This window comes from Echiichthys vipera, assembly GCF_963691815.1.
Source record: "Echiichthys vipera genome assembly, chromosome: 2".
In the NCBI taxonomy this organism is placed as follows: Eukaryota; Metazoa; Chordata; class Actinopteri; order Perciformes; family Trachinidae; genus Echiichthys; species Echiichthys vipera.
Genome location: NC_139827.1, coordinates 30,706,625 through 30,734,538, shown reverse-complemented (window position 1 = coordinate 30,734,538; position 27,914 = coordinate 30,706,625). Strand labels below are relative to the sequence as shown.

General features: G+C 39.7%; 1 protein-coding gene across 1 annotated transcript in view; it reads right to left on the bottom strand.

Moving 5' to 3' along the window:
- Positions 1–27,914, bottom strand: part of LOC310954248 (potassium voltage-gated channel subfamily KQT member 5-like) — a gene marked incomplete at its 3' end in the record, with an annotated part of 146,154 nt that overhangs the window by 12,688 nt on the left and 105,552 nt on the right. The window contains 9 exon segments of the mRNA XM_083923628.1: positions 1,658–1,881; positions 6,688–6,714; positions 9,388–9,482; positions 10,445–10,540; positions 11,791–11,901; positions 14,307–14,432; positions 18,344–18,519; positions 23,281–23,407; positions 24,052–24,142. Coding sequence (XP_083779754.1) covers positions 1,658–1,881; positions 6,688–6,714; positions 9,388–9,482; positions 10,445–10,540; positions 11,791–11,901; positions 14,307–14,432; positions 18,344–18,519; positions 23,281–23,407; positions 24,052–24,142 — 1,073 coding nt within the window.

Sequence of the window (27,914 nt, the reverse complement as noted above, 5' to 3'; positions counted from 1 at the left end):
GTGTTATTTATTAAGTTCATTCTGTGCTTATTTTTAGTTTTCACGGTGCTAAAAAAAAATAAAGAGAATTGCACCTGTCCAGACTATCTGCCATTACTAAATTCACTGAGGGCTGCTATAACATGGATCTTCATTAAAGGTCTGATTATTGTGATATCAGGTTTCAACAGTGCATGGAATAATGCTGACTGAATATGACTGCAATCAAGTGAACTCAATTGGGAGTCAAAGACACATATAGATATTATGTTCTCATAGATCGAAAGAGAAACCGTGTTTTGAGCTTCTCTCCACAACAGCGGAGTACTAGTGAAAACAGGCCTCACGCATGCCTGCAGATACACTGCGAGTGATGCAACTCTGTGACAGTGCAGCTCTTTATGGGCCTCTTGAATTAGGACACTCTTGAGGAGGTAAGCGCAGTGTTACAGTACAAGAGCTACACTGCTGTTTGCTCGGTTTAACCAAATGTTGTAAAAAGTCTCAAATTAGCATCTCCTAATAGGTCACGGCATGTAGCATCTGCATGTGCTGAAGAGTTTTTATGTGTGTGTGATAAAATGAGTAAAAGATACTGAGTATTTAGATAGAGAGGGGTCGGGATAGTGTGTCACCTGATGAAAAAAATGTCACTGATAAATGATTGACCCCATTAAAAAAAACTTAGATTTTTACTGTACATACAATTGAAATAATCACTTATTTCCCTTCTAATGAAAGTAAAAAGGTTAACCCTTTTCTAGCATCTCAGTTAGCCAGCTGTCAGTGATAGTGAATGATCAAACAGAGCGTGGCCAACCAGCCAACCAGTTTGGTTTTGGCGAGCTTGGTTATTGATTCCTCTCGGGTTCAGCCAGCTGGCAGGCTGGGAGACCCCATGTGACTGCTGGAGCTTAACACCCCCCACTTCCATCAATCCATCAGTCCACCCACCACAAACACTAACTGGCCGTTATCCAGGAGGGCTTGCCAGGCCGGCACTGCTAGGCCAAAGGAAGGAAGTGCAAACAACCATTAGCATTCCTCCACTCAGCTGCCTGAATTAGTGGGCAAAACCAGTTCTGTTGGGTTGGAGGGTCAGCCTGTACACCTCAATTAGATACATGTAGTGGATCTGGGGGGTTCTGGATCTCATGCTCTGACTTAAAGGAATAGTTTGATTTGATTTGAGTTTAATTTTATTTGCTTCAGTCTCATTTTTGTACATTAAATACGGCCAGAAAACATGAGCTTAGCATGAAGAAGCACAGAGAAGCTTTGCTCTGTCCAAAGGTAAAATATAGCACCCTACAGCTATATCGTTTACTATTTCATTATCTGGCAATGAGACTCAAGGCCTGGTCGAGAAAAAAGTACAACACACCACGACTTTTAGTTTTTACACTTTTTTTAGTACAGTAGACAAGAAAGTAAAAACATTGAACTATTCCATTTAGATATTCTTATCATTTGGGCATATGATAATTTATGTAATATGTTACTATTCAGCCTCATCAACAAGCTTTTCTTTCATTGGATTCAACCATAGTACTGTGCAGCATTCTGAATGACCAAAAATTGAATTTGGACCAATCACAACCCAACCCAGTACTGCTAATTAATCCCAAGCTAATTCAAACATCGTCTGGAATTGGAATAATGGGACAGAGTCACTCACCATCAGTGGTGGAGCGCGACTGGCTCTTGAGGCGAAGCGAGGGTCTGAAGCGCGTGCGGTCGTTGAAGCTCCAGCTCTTCTGTACCTTGGCAGGACTGGTTCCCTCTGTCCCAGACTCGGCCACCGGAGAGCGACGGTCGTTCACTGAAGACGTCTGCCTGTTTTTGATGCTTTGACCTCGGGGGCTCGCCAGTCTCACCCGTTCTTTGAAGCTCAACTTCTGACTGTAGAGTGAAATGGGGATAAATAGTGACAGAGTGGGGAATTGGAGATAGGAGAAGAAAAAGAAGGGAATGATGTTGTGAAGAGGTGAAATAATGAAGATATGTTAATGATGAAAGCTTTGGGGCAACAACATAAATTATTCAAGACTTGTGGCATTGTGCTGTGTCTCGAAAGGATCCTGTCCTATGGCATCATTCCGAACTCTACTAACTGATATGAGTGCGAAGGGCTGCAGGACAAGATGGAGAAGGACTAGCATGCGTCGCAGCATCGCAGCAGGTGCTTTCCACAAAATGCAAGCTCAGGTTAGGTGTGATGCTTCGGCTGTGTGGTGTAGCTGTGCCTTGATGTGTTTGATTTATTCATGAGATTTTAATATATTATCAACAGTATGTCACTCTATATTACTGATTAGTTAAGGGGAAAAGGAACGTGGCGTGTCATGAATGGGTGAGGTTATGGAAAAAAATAGAGGAAACTTACTTTTGGAAAGCAGGATCAGGACAATGAGATGTACGGAAAGTAAGGAATGGCTGATTCTTTGATTGTGTAGCTATATACATGAACATATACATGTCTTCATGCAAAAGCAGTGCACAAGCGTCAGGCATGGCTCATTTAAAGTTGCACGGTATGTTTCATTGAACAAAAATAAGGCTTGTATCTGTATTTTCTTATCGTCAGCAAAATGTGTTTTTCTTGTAGACTTTTTGACCCTGTTGAGCTCATTGGTTCCTATTGAAGAAGTACATCTTTAAAAAATGGTCATAAATAGATTTAAAGGCTAAGTAATTTCCTAAAACAACTGGATACTATGGATCGTTCTCAAGCATAAGTAAAGGGTGCTTTTGTGGAGGACTACTTTCAGCTGCGGATTTACACACATTTGGTTCTTTATAGAGGATTTACATCAGTGGGATGGTATCGACGGAACAACAGTGTGTTACTATGAGTGTTTCATAGAATTTGGACAACAATGGAGCTCTATTAGCCTTACATCACCGGACTAATTTGCAAATGCGTATTAGTCTAGAACCTTGATTTCCAACGGGCGTTATCAACGTGCCCAGACCTGGACGCAATTGGATTGACCTACAAACATCGGAGATAACAAAATGTAGCACTGCGTGACAAATGCAAGTTGGGGCTTGGACCAAAAAAAAAATGGCGGCCAGGTCACAAACTTTTTCCAATTACAAATAAACAGTACACAAAAATTAGTTGAGAAATAGGCAATACAGTAACATAATATTGATTTATATTTATATCAGCACTGCCTAGTTTGATCTGAGTTACAGCAGATTCTCTTGGGTCCTTGGACAGAGCTCTACGGCATAGAGGAGTAAGATATATCAGGCATTGGCTACGCAGCAATCCTAGTTAGGATCAATTCATTGCTGGTTTTGGGCTTCTCCTTGGACTTGTTAACAAGAAAATATATAGAATATCAACACACTTATCTTTGATTGTGGAGGCACATCATGGTTTTATGTTTTGCTTTTGGATGTGTGACCAGAACCATAGCACCATAGAATTTAAAGTTTGGATCTGAGATTTCGGGGAGAACAGTGTGATATATAGCTGAGGCGTAACACCAGGAACTGCATGAAGAAAAAATTATGGTGGTCTATGATGTAAAATTATTTTGATCCCTCTATAGTTGTAGAAATGTTAATTATTTCACAGGATCTGCTGCTGAGAATGAAACCTGCACAGATATTCTGTGAGCAAATGTAGTTAAAACCAAAATCACAACAGGCAGAAGTAGCGCATTTCTCAGGCAAAGATCAAACAAAGGCAGACAGTGTCTGTGCATAAAGCGACTGATGTCTCCCTGCAATATTGAAGAACTCTGCCCTCTCTGAGGCCGCACAGCCTCCTACAGATACCCATGCACCAAGAATTAGTCAGCATTCCCAAATAAACAGGTCATGGAACAGGGGAGCAGAAACGCTGTGTACCTATGTTTCCGAGTGGTACGCCTCCTCAGTAGCTTCTGTTTATTACTATGAATTTTACTACAGAAACCAAGGGGAGATAGACATACGGTGATGTGTTACATGATGCAGAAACAGAGGAGAGAAAATATTAACCTCGGGATGTTTTGTGAGGTGAGACAGAGCGCTTCTTTCCCTTATTTCCCCTTGTCTTTTTTACTTTGGCCCTTTTTCTTTACCAGTTCTTGTTTCATTCTGCGTTAAGTCATCCTGAGTGACAGTTAAATGCCTGCCATGTAAATGCAATGATCCTGCGTAAGACTGTATATATAAGCAGGAGAGTTTCTGTTGCTGCTTCAATTTGTCGAGCGCTGACATTTAGAAGCAGCAGAACGGAGGCAATTGAGCTTGGTTGAGGAAAATTAACATCTACAGCACCATTTGAAAAAGGCTGCAATTTGGTGACTCACGCACTTCATGTCGATATGCCCCATTTAACTATGTGAATTCAGCTGGGCCCTGGCAACAAGTGCCTCAGTCATCGTGTGAGGCCAGCAACCTTTAGACACACACTTGTGGGTTCACTGAGGGTATTAAAGGAGCTGGACTCAACATCCAGAGCATTAAAAAATAATATACTCCCTCGCTGTGTGTGTTGTTATCTGACTTTCTCTGTTGTGCGTTTTGATAGATGGTCCAGCTGTGTGTGCACACTAGTTCATGTGGCCGGGTTAAAACATCTGGCAACTTCCCAGCACACTTTTTTCTCCATTATTTTGAGAGCAGCTGCTTTAAGACGCAGTACTTGTTCTTATTTTTCCTATATATTTTTAATTTATCACTGCACTCCTGTGACATATTACTTTGAAAATGAATAAATAAATCAAGTTAATAGAAAAGTAAGGCAGCTCCAGTTGGACTGTAGCATGAGGCTTTTAATCTCCTCTCCAACGCAGTGGAGATGTAAACAGAGTCAGGGGTTTGTAAAAATAAAGGCTGGATCCCTCCTGCCTCGTTCTTAAGACATTCTTAAGATTGCGTGGGCTGTATTCTGTCCTTGCCTGTGTGCAGGTGAGGCTCACTATGATCTCTGTCTGCTCAATTTAGTTAGTTATTTTATTGACTTTTCACATTCTTTGGCTTCTTCTACAACGTTTACATATAATATGGGTCTCAAGGGGAAAGCTGTGTGACTGGCTGCTGTGGTGGTTTACAGACACACATTTACTCAGTGTTTCATAAATGCAAACACAACATATTACATCACTCAGCCCTCACTGCCCTGCATGCTGTCCTCCCCTTGTGATTCCAAAAATGCATTAGCTAAAATATTACCATCAGGACACCATGAGACAAGTTGGCAATATGAAGACAGCCTCAAAGAAAATATAATTTCTAATAAGAGCATAAGATATAGGTAACATAGATATCAGCAAGAGGGGGGTTAAAAAAAGAGATAAAATTATGTATGTGAGTATGTGTATGATTGCTTGTATTTGAGAGGCTCAGCATTTGCACATGTGTTTTCTGGAGAACAAGTGATAAAAAAGAAGGTTGGAAAACAGCACCAGAAGGATTCACATTCCAGTAAGAACGGGTGTTCGATTCACGTCTGACTGTAAAACTAGGAAGCAGCACTCAGAGTTGAGAATTGGAGGGAATGCGTGATGACGTAATGTCACATAGGTGACATGAAATGTAGTCGTTCTCATTAGACTTTTTCCAGAGCCTTTCAGAGAGTTTAGTAACAATAAACTGTCAAACTCTGGAGCTGAGGTCCCATGGGGTCTACCGGAAGCCGTAATAAAGGGGCGGGATTAACCAGCCCTATAGAGCTGGATTACAAGTAATCTGATTGGTTGTTAACCTTGGTATAAATCCCCTATTCCACGGCTATGGCGTCCAATTACTTTTCACAATTCTTTATCACTCCGCTTTCATCTGTTTATACATTTTAGGGTCTTAAAAATAAACTTGCAAAAGATTTCAACATATTTATAAAGTTTTTGGTTTTCTTTATTTCTCACAATGCTCTCTGTTATTGGAAATGTCACATCTGTCCACAGAAAAAATATATCTTAGTTATAACAGGATTGAGCTAGCAACACAGTTTAGTGTTCATGTGTGGTCTTTGTTAAGTTTAAGAAACTGCAAGCTACACTAACGCTAGGCTATTCTCGGTTAAACGAACAGGGCAGCAACAGGCTAAATTACATATAGATATTACGTTCCATACCAACCGCCGGCCAGGAGGGCCTATTTCTTTGGAAGAACAATGCTTTATGGATGATATTGTTAATAGACACTGGTTAAATTGGAATATATCCCACACTTTAATATTGCCATAGTTGGTAACTGTTTTATAAAAGCCTTGCATCGCCCCGAACAATGCCCCTTAGTCATGATATAATCCCCACATACCACGGCCTGTCGTGAGCTTTTGTTTAAATAGCCAACAGCTTCCTAACACGTTCAGCCCAACTTGTGTTCCAACAAAATCTTTTTCTTTCGTTTTACAAAAGAAGCCAAACTTCTTAAAGTGTTCTTATAGACCTTTTTAATGGAATGCTAGGCAACAGCCTTGATCCTTGTTAACTTCCTGTCAGCTGATGTCCTTCACATTCACTGCAACAAGACTCAAACTTGGACACGTTTAGAATGTTAATGTTCACAACTTTGAAAAGGTCTATAAATAAGCAGCCAAGACCTTTGCTTAAATAAAAATGTAACTAAGAACTATCCAAAAAGTTAAAGACAACTTTTTCGTAGACAGTCCCAAAAAGAAATTAGGTGTGATACCAACTACTATCTACAGTAACATAAACAGTCCAGTGAAAAAAAACGTCCTGTGAAACAGCAGTTACAAACCTTGTGGTCGACTCTCCCTGCTCCTTCCTGCAGTTGGCAGAAGAGAAGAAGAAAACAAGATACTTTAGAAAGAAACTTTTCACAATACTTCAGTGTCAATAACTGTGCTTAAAGGACCAGTGTTTTTGCACGTTTTGGAACCTTTATTACTAATCACAACGACTTTATATTACAGCAAAGCATGTTGTAAATCATGCTGTTGTGTTTCAGAAATTTGAATGCATTTTTCACATTGACTTCTTTGTATTTTCTTATGATACAAAAATCTGTTAGCAGACTCCTGTAAATTGATTAAGTAATGTATCAGTGGCAAAACCCTGCATATGAATACAGATAAATGGAATAAAAAGACACTAAAAAGCTAAGTTGTCATCAGATGATAGCCAATAGGCTCCCAGATTGCATTTTGACCAATGTGTTCCACCTCTTTTGCTCTCCACGTACTGTTTACCGTCATGCGGCCAAAGCATGCTCAAACTTCAATAGGAAATATTACTCATATTTCAAATGGAAAAAGGGAAAACAACAATGTCCACGCCAAGAACCTTTGGCAGTGAAAGTCAGTGGCACAAATTAGATGCCAAGGGCTGCTTTCTGTTGCTCTGCAGCAATTTGATTGGCTATTCGCCAAACACTGTATTCATTATTTGCCTTTGGTTGGCAGACATAGGTATTTATTTTAAAGAAGATTGGAAAGTCTGCCATTTGAAGAAAAAGTTGACATTAAAACGCCCACCAGATATTGTTACAGAATAACTAACCTGGTTTTCAAGGCAAGGATTACACAAGAGTTGTTATTGATTTATATATATGTATAAAAATACGGAAATTAATGGATGCCTACAACTGTAGGTTGAAGTACAAAAAGGTAAATGGTAAAGACATGGCCTATGGTGGGCAAAAAATGTAAGTACGATCTGTGTACATGATTTGTAGGTAAAGAGCTAAAATCTGGAAACACACTGGGATGGTCCACTACATCAGCATGAAAGATAGATTTTTTGCATTAAGGGTTTTGTCAGCAGCTCTTGTAGAACATTTGAGGGTAGCAACACATCAATCAATAATGGGCATTCCAGGGGAAATAGACCTGAACCAACAGTAGGCTCACTACAGACATGCAGATGGATGCAGATTTTTCAGGCAAACTAAGGAAGCACTTCCAACAAGAGATGATGGTGACTGAGTGACCGAAGATCTGTTCTCTTAAACATTATATGTCTTGAAAATGATTTTCCTAATATTTCCAGGCTCCATAGACGGGTTTCTGAGGAACATCGCTGTGACATGAGCACACACATGGGGTAGGAAAACTAACTGGAATGAGGGTTTCCTGGCAGATCAACGCATGTCATAAACTGTTCAAATTACAAAAACAATGGTTGGAAATCGTTCAGTGCCCCAAGAAGGAACCTACGCAGTTAGCTAAGAGTGCATCTTTAGCTAACATCTAGCAATATGGTCAGAGCCATGGATAAGGCGTTGGTTTGTGGCGGTATGTGGCATATAAGCTAGCTATAGCTGACAGATGTGTATCACAGTGAGGCATTGTTAAAAAAAAGTTTTGGGAAATATGAGGATGAGAGAAGCCAGAAACTATATTTGACTGTTTCCCATACAAGGTTGCTGTATTGCTACATAGTGAAAATATCCATGGTATCATGACCACCTTCATAACAAGTTTTCTACCCCCTGTTGTGTGCACGCGCTTGTTCGTTGGAAACCCATTTTATTGATCCATTCTGTATCTTCATGTATACCTGTAGGAATGGCCAAAAAATATTATGTGTGCTACATTTCTGCAAACCACAGAATCATTGATATGAGACCCTTTTTGTGTCTTTATGAGAGACACCACGCTTTCAACCTACTATAATGTAAAAACATCCATGACAATATTACCTTAACCCAAACCAAACCACTTTCTTTAGGTTAAGATGAGGTAATAATATATTTTCTTAAACCTAACTGTAGTTTTGATGCCCAAAGCTAGATGGTAGTTTTTGGTTGAATTCACAGGTTGTAGCTGTTCAGAAACGGTGAGATTCAACTTTTCTGTGGTTTGCAGAAATGTACAATGGCAACATTTTATTCTGGCGGCTTTCAGCTACCACAGCCACTGACTGACTCAAGTATATGCACTGTACCTCTCAATTACTCAGGGGATCAGTGCAGTGTCTGCTCAATTTTAAGTGCTGTATATTCAACAAAGCTCTATTTGCTCATTGAGGCCACATTTGCCGTTATAAACAGATACTGGGATAATGCTAAAGTTGCTGTCTCAGACCCTCAGAGTGACATCAGTGAAAGTCACTGGCTCATTGAGCACTCAACTGACTTCGGTCCAATACAGAGAGTCTGACTCTAATGGTAATGGTTGTTTAGAGATTTCCCAGGAGTCAGCGTTTTTGTGTTAGTTCAAGAAAGCTGAGATTAAAGGAGCCTGGAAATTATTAGTTTTTTAGATGGCCGTGAACCAAATTCTCATGAGAAATAGAAAATTAGAAATTCAATGCATAAACAGTTTCTGTTCAATTAAGTGGGCAACACAGATACATTCAATAAGGAACAGCATAGAAAAGTGAAAAGACTGAATCATTTTCAGATAATTTAAAAAAGTACAGCATTGAAGTATAGGAAAAGATGGCTTGAGTGGCACAGACATCAAAAACAGACGCCAGCCGCCATAGTTGTACCTACTTTGTAGGGCTGCAGGTATGCAACGCCTTCAAGTGAGGCTTCCAGGTAGCAATGGAAACCGAGTTCTCATCAGCCGCATAACTACGCCAAACACACTGCATGCAGAATACACAAAACCAGGAGGAAGAAAAAAATACAAAGAAAAAAATAAAACAAACATAAATGGAGAAGATAAACAAAAGTAAACAGAACAAAAAAAAGGCAGAGGAGGGAGTCAGAAGGAAGAGGAAGAAAAGAATACAAAAGGAAACAAATTCAAAAGCTGATTAGTTAAAACCAAAAAAACAGGTGTGTCACGTCTGTGGCAGGTGTGTCACATCTGTGGCTGGGCAGAGGTCAGGCATGGATACATGCCTGTGGGGAGGCAGGAGGCTCTCATAGTGCCGCCAAGTGGCGTCCAGGTAGGGCCTGGTGCTGTCGGTAGAGTAATAACGCCACGCAGCCTGGTACAATATGGGGACGGACAGGATGAAGAGGCGGAGGAGACACAAGGAGGTGGATATCAGGAAAGGGGGGGCGGGAGGGGGGGGGGGGGGTAATATAGGAGATATAGGAGGGATAGGTGAGGAGTGGGGCACCAAAGATGAAGGAATTTGAGAAGCATTTGGGAGGAAAGTAGGTGAGAGAGAGAGCAGAGGGAGAGAATATTGTGTGTGAAGATCAGGCTGGAAAAGAAGGAAATGTGTGAAGCAGACAAGAGGGGGACGGCAAGAATGGGTTTGCCAAACTGATGTTTTTTGGCTTAAATGCAGGAGTCCCTGAGAGTAGAGAGTTTACTGCAAAGTGAGGATGAGGGGGCACAGGGCTGGACAGAGTGAAGCTACATGCTATGTGCTTTTTATTAAGTCATTTCAGGGTCCACAGAGGAAAAAGAGAAACTGGACAATGATAAAATCATTTAAACACAGTTTATACTGTGCAGACATTCAGTTTACGTATATGCTGTAGTGTATTGTTTTGAATAACAGCAATAATTCACAATAACAATGTTTTTTTTTCCAGCTCAAAAACTAATGTGTGTGAGTGAAACAGAAAGAGAGTCGGCTTTCTGCGTTACCTGGATGAGGTAGGCGGCTGGGTTTCTCCTCTTCTCAAAGTGCTTCTGTCTGTGCTGCTCCTGGACCTTCAGGGCAAAGCCTGAGCCTAGAATACCCTGGTGTGATTTTAACAGGATTAAATACTGGATGCATGTGTATGCCAAAGACTCTCAAGTATCACTGAGCTGCTGAGAAATTACAACCCTAGTCTCACATTACCAGACCACCACAGCACTGTCTTAGCACTGCAATATGGTCTGGCTACATGAGTTATCGTGCTGGTACCTATTTGGAGAAAAACTGCTCTGGGTTGTTTGTATTTCCTTAAACTGATCACAATCACCTTGGGCGGGGCTAAGCCCAGCATGCAGCGATGGTGCCCTTGCAAATTCGATAGCGGAGCTAGAGAATGGACAAGAGAATGTCAGCGTTCTTACCCACACTGCACCTCAGTACGCCAAACTACTACATCACTAATAAGACTGTCAATTGTAGGTGCATGAAAATTTACACTGTCAATTCGGAAATCATAGGTAGGCTCTAATTATTCTAAATTTGATGAGAGAGCCAGGCTACCTGTGTTAACTTGATGCTAAGTTAGTTGCCTCCTGGCTCCAGTACTATTATCATCTCATTCTCAGCAACAAAGCTAATCAGTGCATTTCTAAAATGTCATTCGTTTAGGCTTTTATTTCTATGACTTCTACTTATTTGAACTGGATAGAACGCAGGTAGGTTCATATTCCCACTAAAATGTTTGTATCCTCGAGGCCTAGTATACACGCTCAATCTATCCACTCAGCCAGTTTCTGCAATATTGTGAGACCTGATTTGTTTATTATTCATGTTTAAGTCTTCCAAGTCCTCCAACCCATACGACCACATAGGTTGTTTGGCTCGTATGGTCCTACCCTCTGATATGATCCACAGGAGCGTGTTCTAAATGACTGATGGCAGAAGATCAACACATCTTCATACCTAAACACAACGCTCGCAGCAGTTTTAATACGTTGTGAAAGGTCACAGTTTGGTTAGGTTTAGTTAACAAAACTACTGAGTTAGCTTTAGGAAAAGGGTTAAAAGTTACATACTTTAACTCACATACATAAGTGGAATCAAAAGGAAATATACACTTTTCACAATTTCAATCAATTAAACATTTTTCCTGAGAGTAAATATTCCCTTAAGGTATACCTTAAAGGCTTACAGTCAAATATTAAACAAAAATATCTAATCAAATGACACCACTCGTGCTGCGTAAATTACCTGCAGCCACTTTAAGCTTCACAAACTAATTCGTCAGAAGAGAACTGAAAAATCTGCCTGCTCTCTAAAGAAAGGCTTGACTGAAAGAATTGAGACTTACAGCTGGCAAGGCAAAGAAGGAGATGCCCAGGAGGGCAAACCCTGCGGACAGCATCCGTCCTGTCCACGTCTTTGGTGTTTTGTCCCCATAACCGATGGTTGTCAGGGTGATCTGTTAAAACAAATGACTGACTATCAGGTCCTGAATGATGCTCAGATTGAGGTTCTGGCAATTTATACAGATGAAAAAAAAAATCGAGAAAAAAAACCATATGACATTACCACAAAGTTCAGTGTGATTAGCATCAGATGGATCAGCTGTTACTTTACATCAGTTATAGGTGGTACTGGTTTTTCAGGGGATTCAAAAATCCCCTTTGCTGGTGTTTTTCGTTGTCCAGCAGGATAGTTGCTTAATATTTGTCTTTTGAGCTTGCTCTCGAATTGAGATTATTAACAACCCATCAACATTTACTCATACAAATATACATTTATTTGAAGGACTTATTTATAAATTGTTATCAATGGCTTAAACCGTCTATGAAGTGGACTAGGGTAAAAATTATAATAGAACTTCCCCAGTTGATAACTAACATTATGGCAATTATTTTTTGTATAACAAGCTTTCGGAAACATCATGTTTAAATATGCAAATTATGCATTATCTTATTACATATGCAATAATTTGCATATATTGGATATGTTCCAAATTCTTGTTTCATTTTGTCAAAATATCACATCCTTTGGATTTGTCCTGAAACCCGCATATAGAAGTCAGTCCACAGGCTGTTATAGACGAAGAATGTCGGGGATTGACAAATCTTTTAAGTTACACATCCTGTTCAGCCATTGGTAATGAAGATTGTCTAATAGGTGTAAAGTGTTACACAAAGAACCTTTCAGAGAGATCTAAAGATTCAAATAGACAAAATGTAGCAAAATAAACACCTAAATGTGTTTTTTTCTTTCCTCTCGTCTGAAAGAATATTATGGAAGCAAATTTTTGCAATTGCTGTATTATTGAGGTGGTGGCAGAGGGTTCATTTGGAATGGAAGTTCACCTGCTGGTTCCAGAGCACAGCACATGTCTCAGTGGGCTGAAGTTGATGTGACATTGTGTTTTTAAATGCACAAAAGTTAGGATTCGTTAAACTTACATCATATTTTCATTATTTTCTTCTATATTTCTTTGTGTAATAACACGTCTTTTGGTGTGAATAACTTTTATATTTGCATGTTGTTTTTCTTCTGCATTCTGCTTGAGTTTACCACATCGAGTCATTTGAAATGCTGGCTTCAGGCAGAGCAGTCTGAGTCATTAGACTGGTGTGGAGGCTTTAGAGCAGCCAGGCTGTATGGCCTTGGTTCCAAGAACATAAAGCCTGTAGCTAAAATGTAATATGCATTATGCAAAAAAAACCAAAACATTTTTGAAGAACAGTATGTGTGGATCTATACTGATAATCTGTGAAGGCCATTTTGACAATTTGACTCCTTTGACTGACTACATTAAACTAAAGAGAGGATTAAAATGTCCTGCTCAAAGCAGGAACCTGAAATTTTTTAATAAAAGAAGAAACAGAGTAAATTGTGATAATGATTCATAATGATGACACATCAAAACATGAAGAGGGCTATTCACATGTTTTCAGCAGGAGTCTGAAAAGGAGGATTTATGCAGCGTATTCACTATTTAATGACTGTAACATTTCACCGAAATCAGTCTGTTTTATGTGTCCTTTTATTCGTACATATATCGATCTATCTATCTCTCTGTTTGGCAGACCAAGCAGTCTGGATAATCTCTTATTCAGGCTCTGAGTGCCTTGCATGACAATCAGTGTCGTGTTTTTGAGCCGTTATGAAAATGGTCATTAATAGAGCCATGCAGGGCTAAAGTTTATGGACGAGCTGTCAATGCTCAGAGGCCCAACAGGAGCCCAACAGAAGCACAACTTCAGCGTCCAGTGCACACATTTATGTGAAGAGGGAACCCAATTGTACAAATTGTTACTTCGAGAACTCCTGATGCCCAAAAAAACTAAGCGTGCATGTGAAAAGAAATCTATTAAAAAAATTCCAGGCAGCTACAGGGATTTTGGATATCTCTTTTTATCACTCCATAAATCGGAACATACTGTCAACTGCCAAAGAAATCCATATTTCAAGGAATCAAATGTTGTGTAAATCAGGCTATGAATGATATATGAATAAACCCTTCTGTAGAAACCAAACCAAAGATAGGAATCAAACTGAAAAGTTTAGTGAAAGTTCTAGGGAAGAGGAGACTTCTGGCCCAGACTGGGAAAAAAGAGAACTAAAACCTCCATACATTTTTCCATACATATGAATAGAGTTATATTTATATATATATATATATATATATATATATATATATATATATATATATATATATATATATATATATATATATATATATATGTATGTATGTATATGCAAATGAGGAATATTTCTATCTTTTTAGGAAACAAAAAATTATGCAGAAAACTGTTTTTTGTATCCCATTATGAATTCATTATGAATCTTTACTGAATACAGATATCCCTCCATACTCACTGTGCCCCACCACAAAGCATCAGCGTAGGTAGCAAACTCCTTGTTGAACTTGTTCTCCACAAGGTAGACGAGAAATGAAGAGAAGATTAGAACCAAGAAGCCGATGTACCAGGCAGTTACCAGTTCCTGCAGACAGAGGTCAACACTGACTTTCAGAGGGTAATCATAGAAAAAAGAGAGATTTGTTATTACACAACCACTTTAGCATATGAACGTCTGATCAACCAAAGTTGGCTTTTCTATGAACTTTGAGTACAAAACGTTCTTTGTAATAAATAGAACGACCAAGTAATAAAAAGTTAATGACCTTTATTGAATCTGTGTTTTAGCTGCCATCACTGCCGACTTTTTTGTAATAAGCAGATACTGTCCCTTTTGTCTTTACTGTAGGATGAGCCTTTCATAGAAACCCAAATACAAAAGAGCAAAAGAGCATGTACAAATGTTGTTATGGTTATCAGGCTGGAGCTTCCCAGCATTTTTCAACCAATGCCACCTTTAGCAGGCGAACAATGCATCCTCTAATGACACCGCACTTCACACAACATTTAAGGCAAATGGCCAGCTCTTTTGTTACCAGCTGCTGGTGTTAATTTCACCTTGTGAGTGTGTGTGTGTGTGTGTGTGTGTGTGTGTGTGTGTGTGTGTGTGTGTGTGTGTGTGTGTGTGTGTGTGTGTGTGTGTGTGTGTGTGTGTGTGCGTCTGTGTCTGTGTGTTTGTGTGTCTGTGTGTCATTTGTGGTAAAATGTGGCTCTGCTGTGTGAACTACCACAGAGGAGTTTTTGGCCAGATTTTGTCACCACAATAGCATCGTAACCGTTCAAAATGCAGTCATGAAACTTTACAGGTGTATAGTTAAAGTCAAAATGAAGGCTGTGTTCACAGCTGGGTGTGATCTGAGTTAGGTCACCGGAAGTAGGGGGGTAGAGAGTAGGGAAGGGGCTGTTGCCCCCCACTTTACGCCCATGGCCTAATTTGGCATCACGACTGGTGTGATCTCTTCGCAAATGCTCTCTAATTATTTTGTAATTACAAACAGCCGGAAAAAACTGAGTGATAGTATACAAGATCATTTGTACAGGAAGTTAAAGAATCCTATAATAAGATAACCCTCTAATTTTCCAGATAATCGTTACTGTGAGGAAAAGATGATTGTAAAACGGATGGCTCGAATCAAGCAATCTGATTGGTTGCTTGTCTATTTTTCTACTAGTCTATATTTTGTCTAATTTCATGTCACAATTCTATATCACTTCACTTTCATCTTTACAGTTTAGGGACTTCAACATAAACATGCAGAAGATTTCAACATGTTTATAAAGGGATGGGTTAGTCTTATTCTTTACAACATATTTATAAAGTGATTGGTTATCCTTATTCTTTTACAACATATTTATAAAGTGATTGGTTAGTCTTATTTTTTTACAACATATTTATAAAGTGATTGGTTATCCTTATTTTTTTACAACATATTTATAAAGTGATTGGTTAGTCTTATTTTTTTACAACATATTTATAAAGTGATTGGTTATCCTTATTTTTTTACAACATATTTATAAAGTGATTGGTTATCCTTATTTTTTTACAACATATTTATAAAGTGATTGGTTATCCTTATTTTTTTACAACATATTTATAAAGTGATTGGTTAGTCTTATTTCAAACAACTGTAAATGTCAATGAGGTGTGTCGGTGACAGAGTAGACTGGTGAATCAATGGGCAGTAGAAAGGGTCTCTGTTGCTTAAATCTTTCCATATAATTTTTTTTCTTAGTTACAACACAATTAAGCTGGCAAAGCAGTTTAGTGTTTATATGTGTGGCATTTATTCAGTTTGAGTTTGACCTCTTCTCACTGTTAGCTTTTGTCTTTTTTTTTCTCAAGTCTTTGTAAAGCATTTTGAAAGAGCAGACCAATTAATGACTGGAAATTGTGCATACTGTAGAAAGAGATGCATGTATGTCCTTTCAGATTACTAGTGATTCAATAAAAAAGAAGGCAATTGCCCCTTCCCTAACCTCTCTCATATACCAAGGAGACAAGACTTGAACACAGTTCTGCTTTGAACATTCATTTTAAGAGGGTAGCTGAAAGATAGAGTGATATCTGAGAAGTATATCAAAGGGATTAGATAACAACTGGCTTGTTGGCTGTTACCAGCATGTCTAAGGCTCAATCCAACGTATTGCACTTATGGAGGGACTATTTCTTGGCTGGGAACAACAATGTAAAGAATCCAGGAAGGTACTGCTCCCAGTCAAGAAATAGCCTCAACTAACTCTCGGCAAGAAAGCAAGTTAGTATTTCCCCAAATCAGTCAATCAAGGAATTTCAGTTGTGTATAACATTTCATTTAAATCTACGGAAACTTAAAGTTGAAGTAAGTAATTGTTTACACATTGTTTGTGTGTGTGTATCTGTCATCATGGCAGACACCTACTGTAGTGGGAACCATTTGTAGCATTTAAATGTTTGTCTGTCTGTGGCCATATCTTGTCACCAATATAGTCTCACAACCGTGCAAGATACAGTCATGAAACTTTACTGTCCGGGCCACTTGCTCCCACCGCACTGCAAGCTGAAAACTGCCACCTCAGACTCCACTTTAATGTCTTTGATTTTACCAGCAATTTTAACAATTAGACATGATGATTACCAATTAAACATGATCTGCAACTGGCTGAAGAATTGACTTGAATGCACTAGAAACTTCCATAAATCATATACAATGGCCCAAAAACTCTTACAGAACATGTCCTCGCTACAAACACAGCCTAACATTATGCAACCCTTTCATTTCAATGGTGACTATTCAGTTTGAATGGGCAGCTTTTCTATTTAAGTAAAGAGTAAGTATGTCAGCAACAATGACCTGTCCTCAATTCTGTGTCTAGTGGGATGATACTAAGACTTTTATCAAGTGAAAAGAAGTTGACTTGTGTGGGTTGATTAAGGTGGATGGCAGAGATATGAGAGTGAGTTGAGAATTGCTTGAAAGGAGTAAAAGCTTTAAGTTTTTCAGTACCAACACTGAATAACACTTCTGAAGCACTATCATTTTTTCCATTACTTTTTTAAATTGCTCTGCACCCACAGGACATCACTAGTTTCTCACACTGCTCTGGTTTGATCTGCGTCCATTCTTCTTCAGTCTCTTCCACAGTTCAGTAACTGTACTGGGTTTGTTACACATTACTTTGTTGCTGAGGATTTTCCAGAGATTCTCTATGGGGTTTAGATCTGGACTCAGGGCTGGACATTTCATTGTTTCAACATTCTTAGCTTCAAGAAACTGCTTAACCCGTTTTACAGTGAGACAGGGTACGTGGTTTTGGATGAAAATTACAGGTTGATTTGGAGACAATTGCAGTGAAGGTGTTGCATGTTGCTGAAGGAGGTTCACATAAAAATTTGCATTCACCTGCCATGTAGCTGTACAAGAGGCCCAACTCCTGCTGCAGTAAACATCCCCAAACCATGACACTTCCTCCTCCAGATTTAACTGACTTCTTTACACACTTTGGGTTCAGTCTCTCCCCAGTCCTTTGGCTTTCAGTCCAAAAAGTCTTAAACGACAAGACACTGTGTGCAGAGACAGATCCTTTCCCTGTTTAGCACTGAACTGGAGACCAACTCCAGCTGCAGTGTTGAACCGATTCCCCATTGAGAGTCTTCTCATAATCCTGTCCTGAGGGACTTAAATGAATCTGTGTCCTTTTAAAGTTTCAATCTGTACTATACTATCTACAGTACACACTGTATGGGGCAGCACAGTGGTATCGTGAGTTCAGGACATCCCATTGAGCTCACAAAGTCCCCATATTGGCAAGCATCAGCTTAGAGCTTCAAGGAGGTCTTATCCTATACAGCAGCTAACAATAGCAACAGCAACAACAAGAAAAAGAACAAGAACAACCACAGTATTTGTGTGTGTGTGTGTGTGTGTGTGTGTGTGTGTGTGTGTGTGTGTGTGTGTGTGTGTGTGTGTGTGTGTGTGTGCGTATGTGTGTATTGTCCATTGATCCGTAGCAGCCCACCTTGCTATGTGCGTAAACCACAGAGCCCAGCAGCTTCCAGGTGCCTCCCCTTCGGTCCATTCTCACCATGCGCAGGATCTGCAGGAAACGCAGGCTTCGCAGCACTGAGGTGGCGAAGATGTTTCCCTGGCTCCCTGCCGACACAACTGCCACCGACGCTATCAGCACTATGATATCTGGAGGGCAGAGATGAAATACATACAAGGATGAATGTAACTCTTATGACTCAACACTGAAAACAAAATCTAGCATCACTTACTAAGTTTTCTAAATTTACTGGTGAATAAAAATGACTACAACGTATTATGTTATTCTGTAGAAATATGACTTAAAGCTTTCTCCATACAAATACATTTCCAGGCATTACATTTGAGCATGGACTTGGATCTTTGTAGTGCCAAAGCCATATTTGCATCACCCAAATACTGAGAAACAACAGTGTTCCCAACCAAAATAAAGCTCTATAAAAAGATTACACACACCTATGCACATGAGAACAAATGAAACAGAAAAGACATGTCATAGGAGGACAAAAGTGTTCACCCTGATAGGTACCAAGTCAAATTAAAGGCAAATAGGCCTGTATCTTACTAATACCGATCCTAATGTGAAACTGGCCTTTTAAAGAGACAGGCAGGATGGCTCATCCAAGCCTGGAGGTCAGAATATCTAGAACTGGCTTGATGTCCATCATGCCGTTGCAATAACCTCACCTCACTCTCACCCCTCACTGTGGCAAATAATTCCAACAAAGGCTGGAGTTGACATACTCTGCCATGGGCATCAACAGTGCAATAATGTCCTGTGTACTCTTCCTATATACGCTATATGCTATATAAGCTGCCTCTCTACCACAACGATATTGATGTTGACACAAACAGGACACTGGGGAAGAAGTAATTGGATGAAGCACTGTTGTATGAAGAACATCATTTTTCAGTATATCTGAAACTATCAACATCTCTACATTACATGTCACTTAGACTCTAACATATATACAGTACATAATGTAAAGTATAATAAGAAGTGTGCAATTTAGTCTGTTGTCAGGATATTCCTGTAATGGGAATTTTTCTGTATATTGATGTTTTTTAGTGCTTTAACGTGCCACTAACGCTGTATCTCCATGTGCATGTACGCACATGCACACACCTTTACAACATCTAACTAGGACCACGGTAGAAATAAGTGCTGTGACATTTTTGTTATGCTGATTTTCTTTTAAAGGTTCAGAGCCTGTTCGTTGTTGCCCCCCTAAAGTGCTGCTTGCAGCTTTATCGAGGACTTCTCATCCAGTCAACTTTACCCTAGACAGTGTAGTCCCTTTCAGTCCTCAGCAGTACACCTGATGGTGAATATTTCTTGAGATATATCCCTTCTTACACAGATAGATTCCTTCCTTATAAGATAAGTTGGATGATGCTGCTTCAGCCCCACTTATTGATCAAATGGCACAAATTTTGTCATGTTCACTCAGACATCACATCTACACATGTCCACCAAGTGTGGTTGCAACAGCACAAAGCGTTTAGGAGAATTTATTGTAATATGAGACTTGCCCACATCATTTGAGCAAACTTTGAAGGTCAGCTATAGTGAATCTGTGTATGGAACATCAAAATTATGAAAAAGTCACTTTTTTTGCCAGAGATATTCTGTACAAATTTGGTGACGACTGCTCAAAATTTTTAGGAGTAGCGAAAAAATGTATGTGGCTGTGGCTTCTATAGATAGCTTGGTCTGGACCAACAGAATCCAAGTAAAAAAAACATATGTCTGAGACTCATGGCTCAGGAGTAAAGTGTGTTGTTAGCGCCACCATCTGGCCAAATTTGACACACAGTACGTCATTGGGTCTGCAGCAATACAGCCTGCCAAGTGTGAGATAGATTGGATGAACATTGTCTTTATATGCAAAAAGAAAGACATAGATTCCTTGCTTTACAGTTAGATAACATTTTCACATGTACGTGCAGGGAAAGTGTATTTGTTTATGTCAGGGGTAGGGGACCCATGCTCCTGGAGGTCCGCAGTCCTGCATGTTTTAGGTTTCTCCCTACCCTAACACACCTGAGTCTAACAATGATCAAACTGTGACGAGCATCAGCTGCTTGATAACGAGCAAATCATTAGACTCAGGTGTGTTAGAGCAGAGAGAAACCTAACACATGCAGGGCAGTGGCTCTCCAGGAGTATGGGTTCCCCACCCCTGGTCAATGTGCTGCAGCAACACTATGAAAAACACAATAACGACACCCTTGGTGACTCACATAATTTATGTAGTGAAGCCTTTTAAGGAATTTAATAAAAAGGTATTAGGTTTATTTTTTGGTGAACGTCGATGTTTCACACACATCCTTAACCGACAGCACAGAAGATCTAAACAATCAGCTCAGTATTAAGATAAGTGTCACCACTTAAGCATCTGACAAAATTTTCATCATTTTATCCCTTTAGACATTTGTGTGAAATGTTGTCATAATTAGCAAAGGCATTCTTGTGTTATGTCGATTACTTGCTTTGGAGTTAGTCATCATTAAGTCTGAGTGGACATTTGTGCCAAATTTGAAGAAAATCCCTCTAGGGGTTCCTGAGATGTATTGCGTTCACAAGAATGGGACAGATGGACAACCTGAAACATCATATCTCCGGTCCCAGCTGTCCCCAGTGCGGAGGCATAAAAACAGCACAAAAAAGAGCTTTACTAAAGGAACATGTTGTCTGTTATATCGAGCTTGTTTAAGGGTGCATTATTGTGCACTTGACACTGAAACAGGAACCAGTTCAAAAATATAGAGTAGTCCTCTAAGCCATCTAATCAAGCTGTTGAGCAGCAATGTATGCCGTCACCGCCTCCATCTTGTCAAATGCAGTACCATATTCCCATATTGTGTAGGCAGAGGCACAAATAGAAGAAAGGAATTTGTTGAGAGCAAACGAACAGCCCTCTAATCTCTCAAGCACCTAAACGGATGGATTTTCATTGGGGCTGTGGCATTGATCCCAAGATTCCTCCTGCTCAGTACCATCATCTCTGTAAGGGCTTTTATTCCAAAGTGAGATCATCACCATTTGAAAAACAAGTCCAAAACAAATATTATTTTTTTTATATCTAAGAAGAATTAAATGATAATTCATAACAATAATTATTTTTCTTTCCTCAATAGATTCTGGAGCAAAACATAACAGGAAGATTGCATGGTATCTCAGTCCACCCTCAGGCGCACCATTCCAGGACGTTTACAAGGACATCTGGTGAGAACAAACCCCAGTGAAGGCGAGCAGCAATAGTCAATCATTCAGGCTGTCAACTGCTGTGTTTCCACCACTTAGCTCCAGTAAATGAACTCTGGGACTCAAATAGTTGTGTTGATGTACTTGTACATACGATATAGGAAATTTCACTTAAACATACAGTACATGAAGAAAAAAACACTGCCTCAGTAACTGTGGTGGCAGGGAGTTTTCCCAGAAGCAATAAACTCCAGGTTCACCAACTACGTTGTTGGTGCTTCGTTTTATGTCTAAGGACTCTTATGATGTTACTGCAGAGGTTTGGTGTTATTTGGAGCAATATTAGTGGTTAAAAATGCCATTTCAATGGCATCACTGCAATGCCCTGAGCTAATCAGTGTTAGCCACGTCCAGCTGTTAGCGACTGTTAGGGACTCTCAGTTAATAGTTCATACACGAAAACAACTGTCTCAATGGCTTATTTGAAGTCTGCAAGTGTAGAAAAAGACCATGGGCTTATTTTACGCTGGAATCTCACTTCATGGTTTCACTTTATTCATTTAAGATATATCACAGGGAAACCAGAGGAGTGACTAATTAATTTCCGAAGGCCATATCAAATAGCATTATATATGCACGTATACTTGGATCACCTCCATCTGTCTCTCTACTATCCACATTTTCTCTTTCAGTTTCTCAATTTATCTCATTATCCTTCTCATTTTTCACGCTCACAGCGGAAAAAATGTGTGATTCTTGCGCTGCTAAACTTGCACACATAAAACAAAAAGACACTGTGTAATTCTAAAAGCACCCACACAGCGTTAAAGGCACTCCTAACTGTGTTGCTAAGCAAATAGTGTCAGCTCCTGTGCTGTTTTCCTGTATTTAAATTTGGTAATATGCATTTGGTGCAAAATTGGCCCCTTTCTATGCAAATGGGCGACATTGCGAAATCCAATTCCAATTCACGAAGATCAGTGCCAACAGCCACACACAGTTACAGTAAAATGATCAGTGTCTTTAGAGAGTTGGTAGAAAAATGAAGCGTATAAAGGAGTGCAATCCAACACAGAAATGGGCAAATCTCACTCAGCTGCAAAACTACACAGAGCAGAAAGCGGTTGCAATTGATACACAATTCATGTTTCTATCAGTGGCCGGATTTCATCCTTGACTTCACCACTCAGTCTACCTGCCTCTGTCTCTCTTTCTTTATTTTCAACTTTTTTGTTTTTTGCTGGTATGCCCTCAGTGCTGGCACACTACAGCACTAGAGTAGGATGGGAGCTAACAGCACCCTGCGGGATCTCAAAGCCCTGCTCTCCCTCCCTTGAGCACCCTAGTTTCCAAGAGGGAGCGGAAAGATCCATGTCTAAACAGCGGAAAGAATAAAAGTCACTTAATGCAACCCAATTACATAAATGCTCCCTGCTTATGAGCTCTGACCACAACATTAAGTGACACAAGCAAACTATGGTCAGTAGCGTGCCATGAAACCGTGCTTACGTCTAACATCAGACTGCGTTGACAGAGAAAACGACTGAGATGCACTAGAGGGCAAGTAGAAGGCCACTGAAAGGCCAAACAATAAAGGAGAGGAAATTATACTTGTGCTGGAAAAGATTACTTTTTTTGGGGGGGGGATTATCTGTGTCTGTTTCCACAAAGAAGACTTAACCAAAAGGTATGCTCCAACTGACCTATGACGCAGAACGGCTTCCTGGCAAAGCGGAGCCGTCCCGGCCATCCTCTGTAGCGACAGCAGCATCCTGCCGACCAGATACGGATGATGTACTCCAACCCAAACACCACGATCATCACAAACTCCTGTTCAAAAAGACAAAAAAAGGGATTTGGCAGGTATTATACAGTATGTTAGTCAGGCAGCGTAGATTAAATCGTGTTGGTAGTACATCGTCAAGTATTATAATACATATCCCCTGCAATGTTTTGTCATTAAAATGGACACCAGAATAACATATTTATGATACTGACTCTCTCTGCTCTCATATTGATTCAGCTCCCGTTCGATAACAACTCTGAAGTTATTAGCTCAGTGCAGTTTGTGAAATGAGTGCAATCATGCACAGTAAATGCTCGACTGTATAAAAAAAAGCAACCTCTACTTTCAGTTCGAGGCGTTTGTTGGGTAATACTGAGAGTCTTTATAAAAGCATTTTTGCTCCCGCGCCTACAAGTAGCTTGTTCTGTCTTGTCTATCTTTCTTTCTGAGGGTAACTTCGAGCTCTATTAAGTGTTCTTAAAGTAGGTAAATAGTCCAGTTTGAGGGCAGACACTAATTTTGAAGTCTAGATCTACTAACTGTGTCCAGCTTTAGTTGGCTGTATTGTATCACACTGTGATGTGTGGTTCTGATACCCATGTGGAGGTTTGAAAGTAATGTCAAATACAAGAACTGGCATTTTGTTTGTAGAAAAAGCTTTTTGGCTGATGTTTGTCCAATCCCTTACCAGAATGAGGAGACAGTAGGAGGAGAAGTCCTGATGAGCCGGAATGGTTGAGAAGACGGAGAGGACCAGGCAGCTAAAGACCAAGATGAACCTAAACAGAACATGAAGACAAAGGAGGGACTCATAAATACAACATACAAACACAGACTTGAAATCAAACAGGACAAATGCAATAGCCTGACCTCTATAACCACTATGCTGACCGGCAGAGCAAATATAAAATTCCAAGACATCATTTCCACTGGTCACAATTATGCTGTTGATCATAGAAATGTGCACTTAAGTGAAACTGCTCGCTTCATTTTCCTCTGTGACAAACTCTTGAACCCATTCTGGCACTGAAGGAAGAGCAGAACACCAACAACCTGGCAGCACAATCACAGAACTTATTTCCTCTCTGCAGTGAACCATGAGGCCGACTATTATTCAATTTCCTGAGATATCAAGTTAATCATGCTTGTTTGTGTAACACGAATTGCAAGAAACAAGCAGTGAAACTGCGGTTATTGGAAGCTAAGCAACATTCGACCATTTCCACACTCTGACTGTCGCTCCCTCCGCCAGGAAATCGTTGCCTTCAATTTTTATAACCATAACATGTTTTTTTCCCCATCACATAGATCTTCCAAAAACACGTCGTTGTCTGAGGTAGCGAGGGGTTTAGAGTTACGGTGGCTCCTGACGCTCAACAGTGAGAGCACATCTGTGTTTTATCATTTCAGATCTCCTCTTAAGCCTTCTGGAGAAAGGCCGGTTCACATGCTGCGGGTGTGCTTTCTTTTTCAAGGAGAGGCTTTAGTAGAGCAGACATGGCTTTTTTCAGCCATGTCCTGCTTTATGTACACTAACACATTAATAATTAAAACTGCAGACCTTTCGCTAACATTTACAAGATGAAATTTGTGAAGAGAACTTCAATCTCTATAATATGGTCAGGTATGTATGGCAGAAAGACTAGAGTATTAGCAAAGCCAGTGATAACAGGACTGGAAAGAAAAAAATAGCCCCACCAGGCATTTAATAGAACTTTGTAAAGCTTCAGTTCAACCCAGAGATCCATCATCCTCCAGACAAAGTATTAATCTCTATAAACTAAGTAATAAGTAATATTGAACAATTACGTTTGCGCAGGCTTTGGTTGCATGTCGACAAACTGTCCGTGTGGAGAGCAAAAGAGGCAGAATACATCGACCGAAATGTAATCTGGGAACACATCGGCTATTGTCTGATGACGATTATTTATTATAATTATTTATCTGCAATCATATCCACTGGTTTCACCAGAAAGCCCCAGATAATAGCTGTTGTCCCTAGAGGCTAAATTGTTGAGAGTGGATGGGTTCCGAGAAACACAAAATCACCTTTAATATGCTCTATATATTAACTGTCATACATTTGTTTGGAGTATCTGAATTCTGAGTGTAATTGTTTTTACTATATAGTAGTGATATTATGGCACAAGTGTACATTTGTTGTGGCCATATGGCTGGAGCAAAAGAGGGAGTCAGGCGAGGTTGTGTAAAGAGCACCAGGGTGGTGGACGGGTCAAACAGTAGGACTTTTACCCAGGGGAACACTGTTTGTGTGAAACCAAAAGTCTTATTTTTAATTTAACCAAATTAACTGCATCAGTACGTAACCATATCAGGGACGTAACTACATCCTACATCACAGAGTTGTGTCAGCAAAAACAATCTTATTGAACCCGAACCATGGTCTTTTCCTAAACCTTAACAAGTAGTAGATATGTAGGATCTTTAAAAGCTATATTAAAAAACAACAACAAAAAAAAAACAATACACCCACTGGGCGTTTTCAGGGGTACAGAATGAAAATATTGCTTTTCCTTAAAAAAGGGGGGATGGGTTCAAACAGGCTCAAACAGACTCTAGTCTCCTGTAGGCTGCTGGGCTGGGTCTGACCAACCTGGCAACTCGACTGCTAGAATTATTTTTTGTTGTTGCGACTACGATCGAGGCGGTGTCCTGCTCATTCTCCATATTCAACCTTAAACCAAGTAGTTCCATTTCACAATGTAAACAACGTGTTTAAAACTGCTACCATTTTTGGAATGTTAAATAAAATATATATACAATATATAAATTGTTTTGGGAGTCATTGGCAAACAGCCTAATCTATCGTTTAGGTATGAAGACAGCTTGACGATGAACAATACCATCTGTCACATTTTGTATTAAAATTGATGATGAATAATAGGTCCACTTTAGTATTTACCAAAAAACTATTCAGTGTCTATTATACAGGCTGTTAATAGTGAGTTCGTAGTGGATCACGAGTGACACAGCAATGTCATGTTAAAATAAGTAAATGTGTGTTTTGGCCACTTGGGGGCAGTGTAAACAAGTTGAAAACAAAACATTGTAAGTTGACATGGCTTACTTGTTAGCAAACAGCTCCCTGTTTAACAACCATACACATCCAGAAGTTACAGAGCAGCATATCAGACGCAGTCGTGTCCACCTGATGAATGGATGAACTCCTTTTAGCTCTGTCTTTGGTCTCTAACAATTCCTTTGTGAACTATCACATGCTGAACTATGTTCACCAGCTGGTCTCTAACTGTATCACAGAGTTAAAAGAAAGTCTTTCAAGTTTAAAAATTAGGAGGGCCTTAGGATTACATCCAGTGGTTTTAAAGGCGGCTGTGTGAAAATGGTGGGTGTGCAGAGTGTGCCAGTGTCCCATAGCCTATAGTACAGTACAGGATTGTGCTGTTCTGACCCGAGCTGGGCCTTCTTTGACATCCAGAGATCCAAAGTAGAGGTCAAAATGTTTTAACAACATAGTCATGGTATGGTTATGACATTATTTCTCAACCATATTTTTCTATACTATTCTCTTATTTCTCCGTCTCAGAGAGCTGCTGGAGGTTCGGCTTGCTCTGTTGACATTTCCAAAAATTTTAATAATGTAATTTTGATTGGATAAAAAAAACGATCTAGTGACAAGTATTGTGGTGCTGTCATATGAAAAGCGAGCTCCTTGTCACTGGCACACCTACGCCTCTCGCACTTACAAGGTTGTCAGACCGAAAATTACAGAGTGACAATCAACTCCCTTCATCCGTAGCTAAACTCGTGTTTCCATTCTGAATACACTGGACATCAAAATTAGATCACAAAGTATTAAAACATGATTTATGCTGAAATACTGTTTTATTGTTCAGAATTTGATAGAACATCAGCTGTGGCTATACCACTGCTGGACTAGCATGTTTTTTTAAAATTACCAAGGACTGAAAAAAAGCAGTGTGCAAAATTATAGAGAACATTAACCATTGTGTCAGAAGAGAAGATTAAACAATGTTTTCTTATCTAGGATTCAAAAATGAACAGGAAGTGAAGAGTCCACAGCTTTGAATGACTTCAGCACATCTGCGCCCACAGGACATCACTAGTTTCTCACACTGCTCTGCTTTGATCTTTGTCCATTCTGACTCAGTCTCTTCCACAGTTCAGTAACTGTAATGGGTTTCTTAGACATTACTTTGTTACCTATGATTTCCCAGAGATTCTCTATGGGGTTTAGATCTGGACTCTGGGCTGGACATTTCATTGTTTCAATATTCTTAGCTTCAATGAACTGCTTCACCTGTTTTACAGTGAGACAGAGGACATTGTCTTGAATGAAAATTGCAGGTTGATATGAAGACAATTGCAGAGGAGGTGTTGCATGTTGCTGAAGGAGGTTCACATAAACATTTGCATTCACTCTGCCATGTAGCTGTGCAAGAGGCCCAACTCCTGCTGCAGTAAACATCCCCAAACCATGACACTTCCTCCTCCAAATGTAACTGACTTCTTTACACACTTTGGGTTCAGTCTTTCCCCAGTCCTACACCC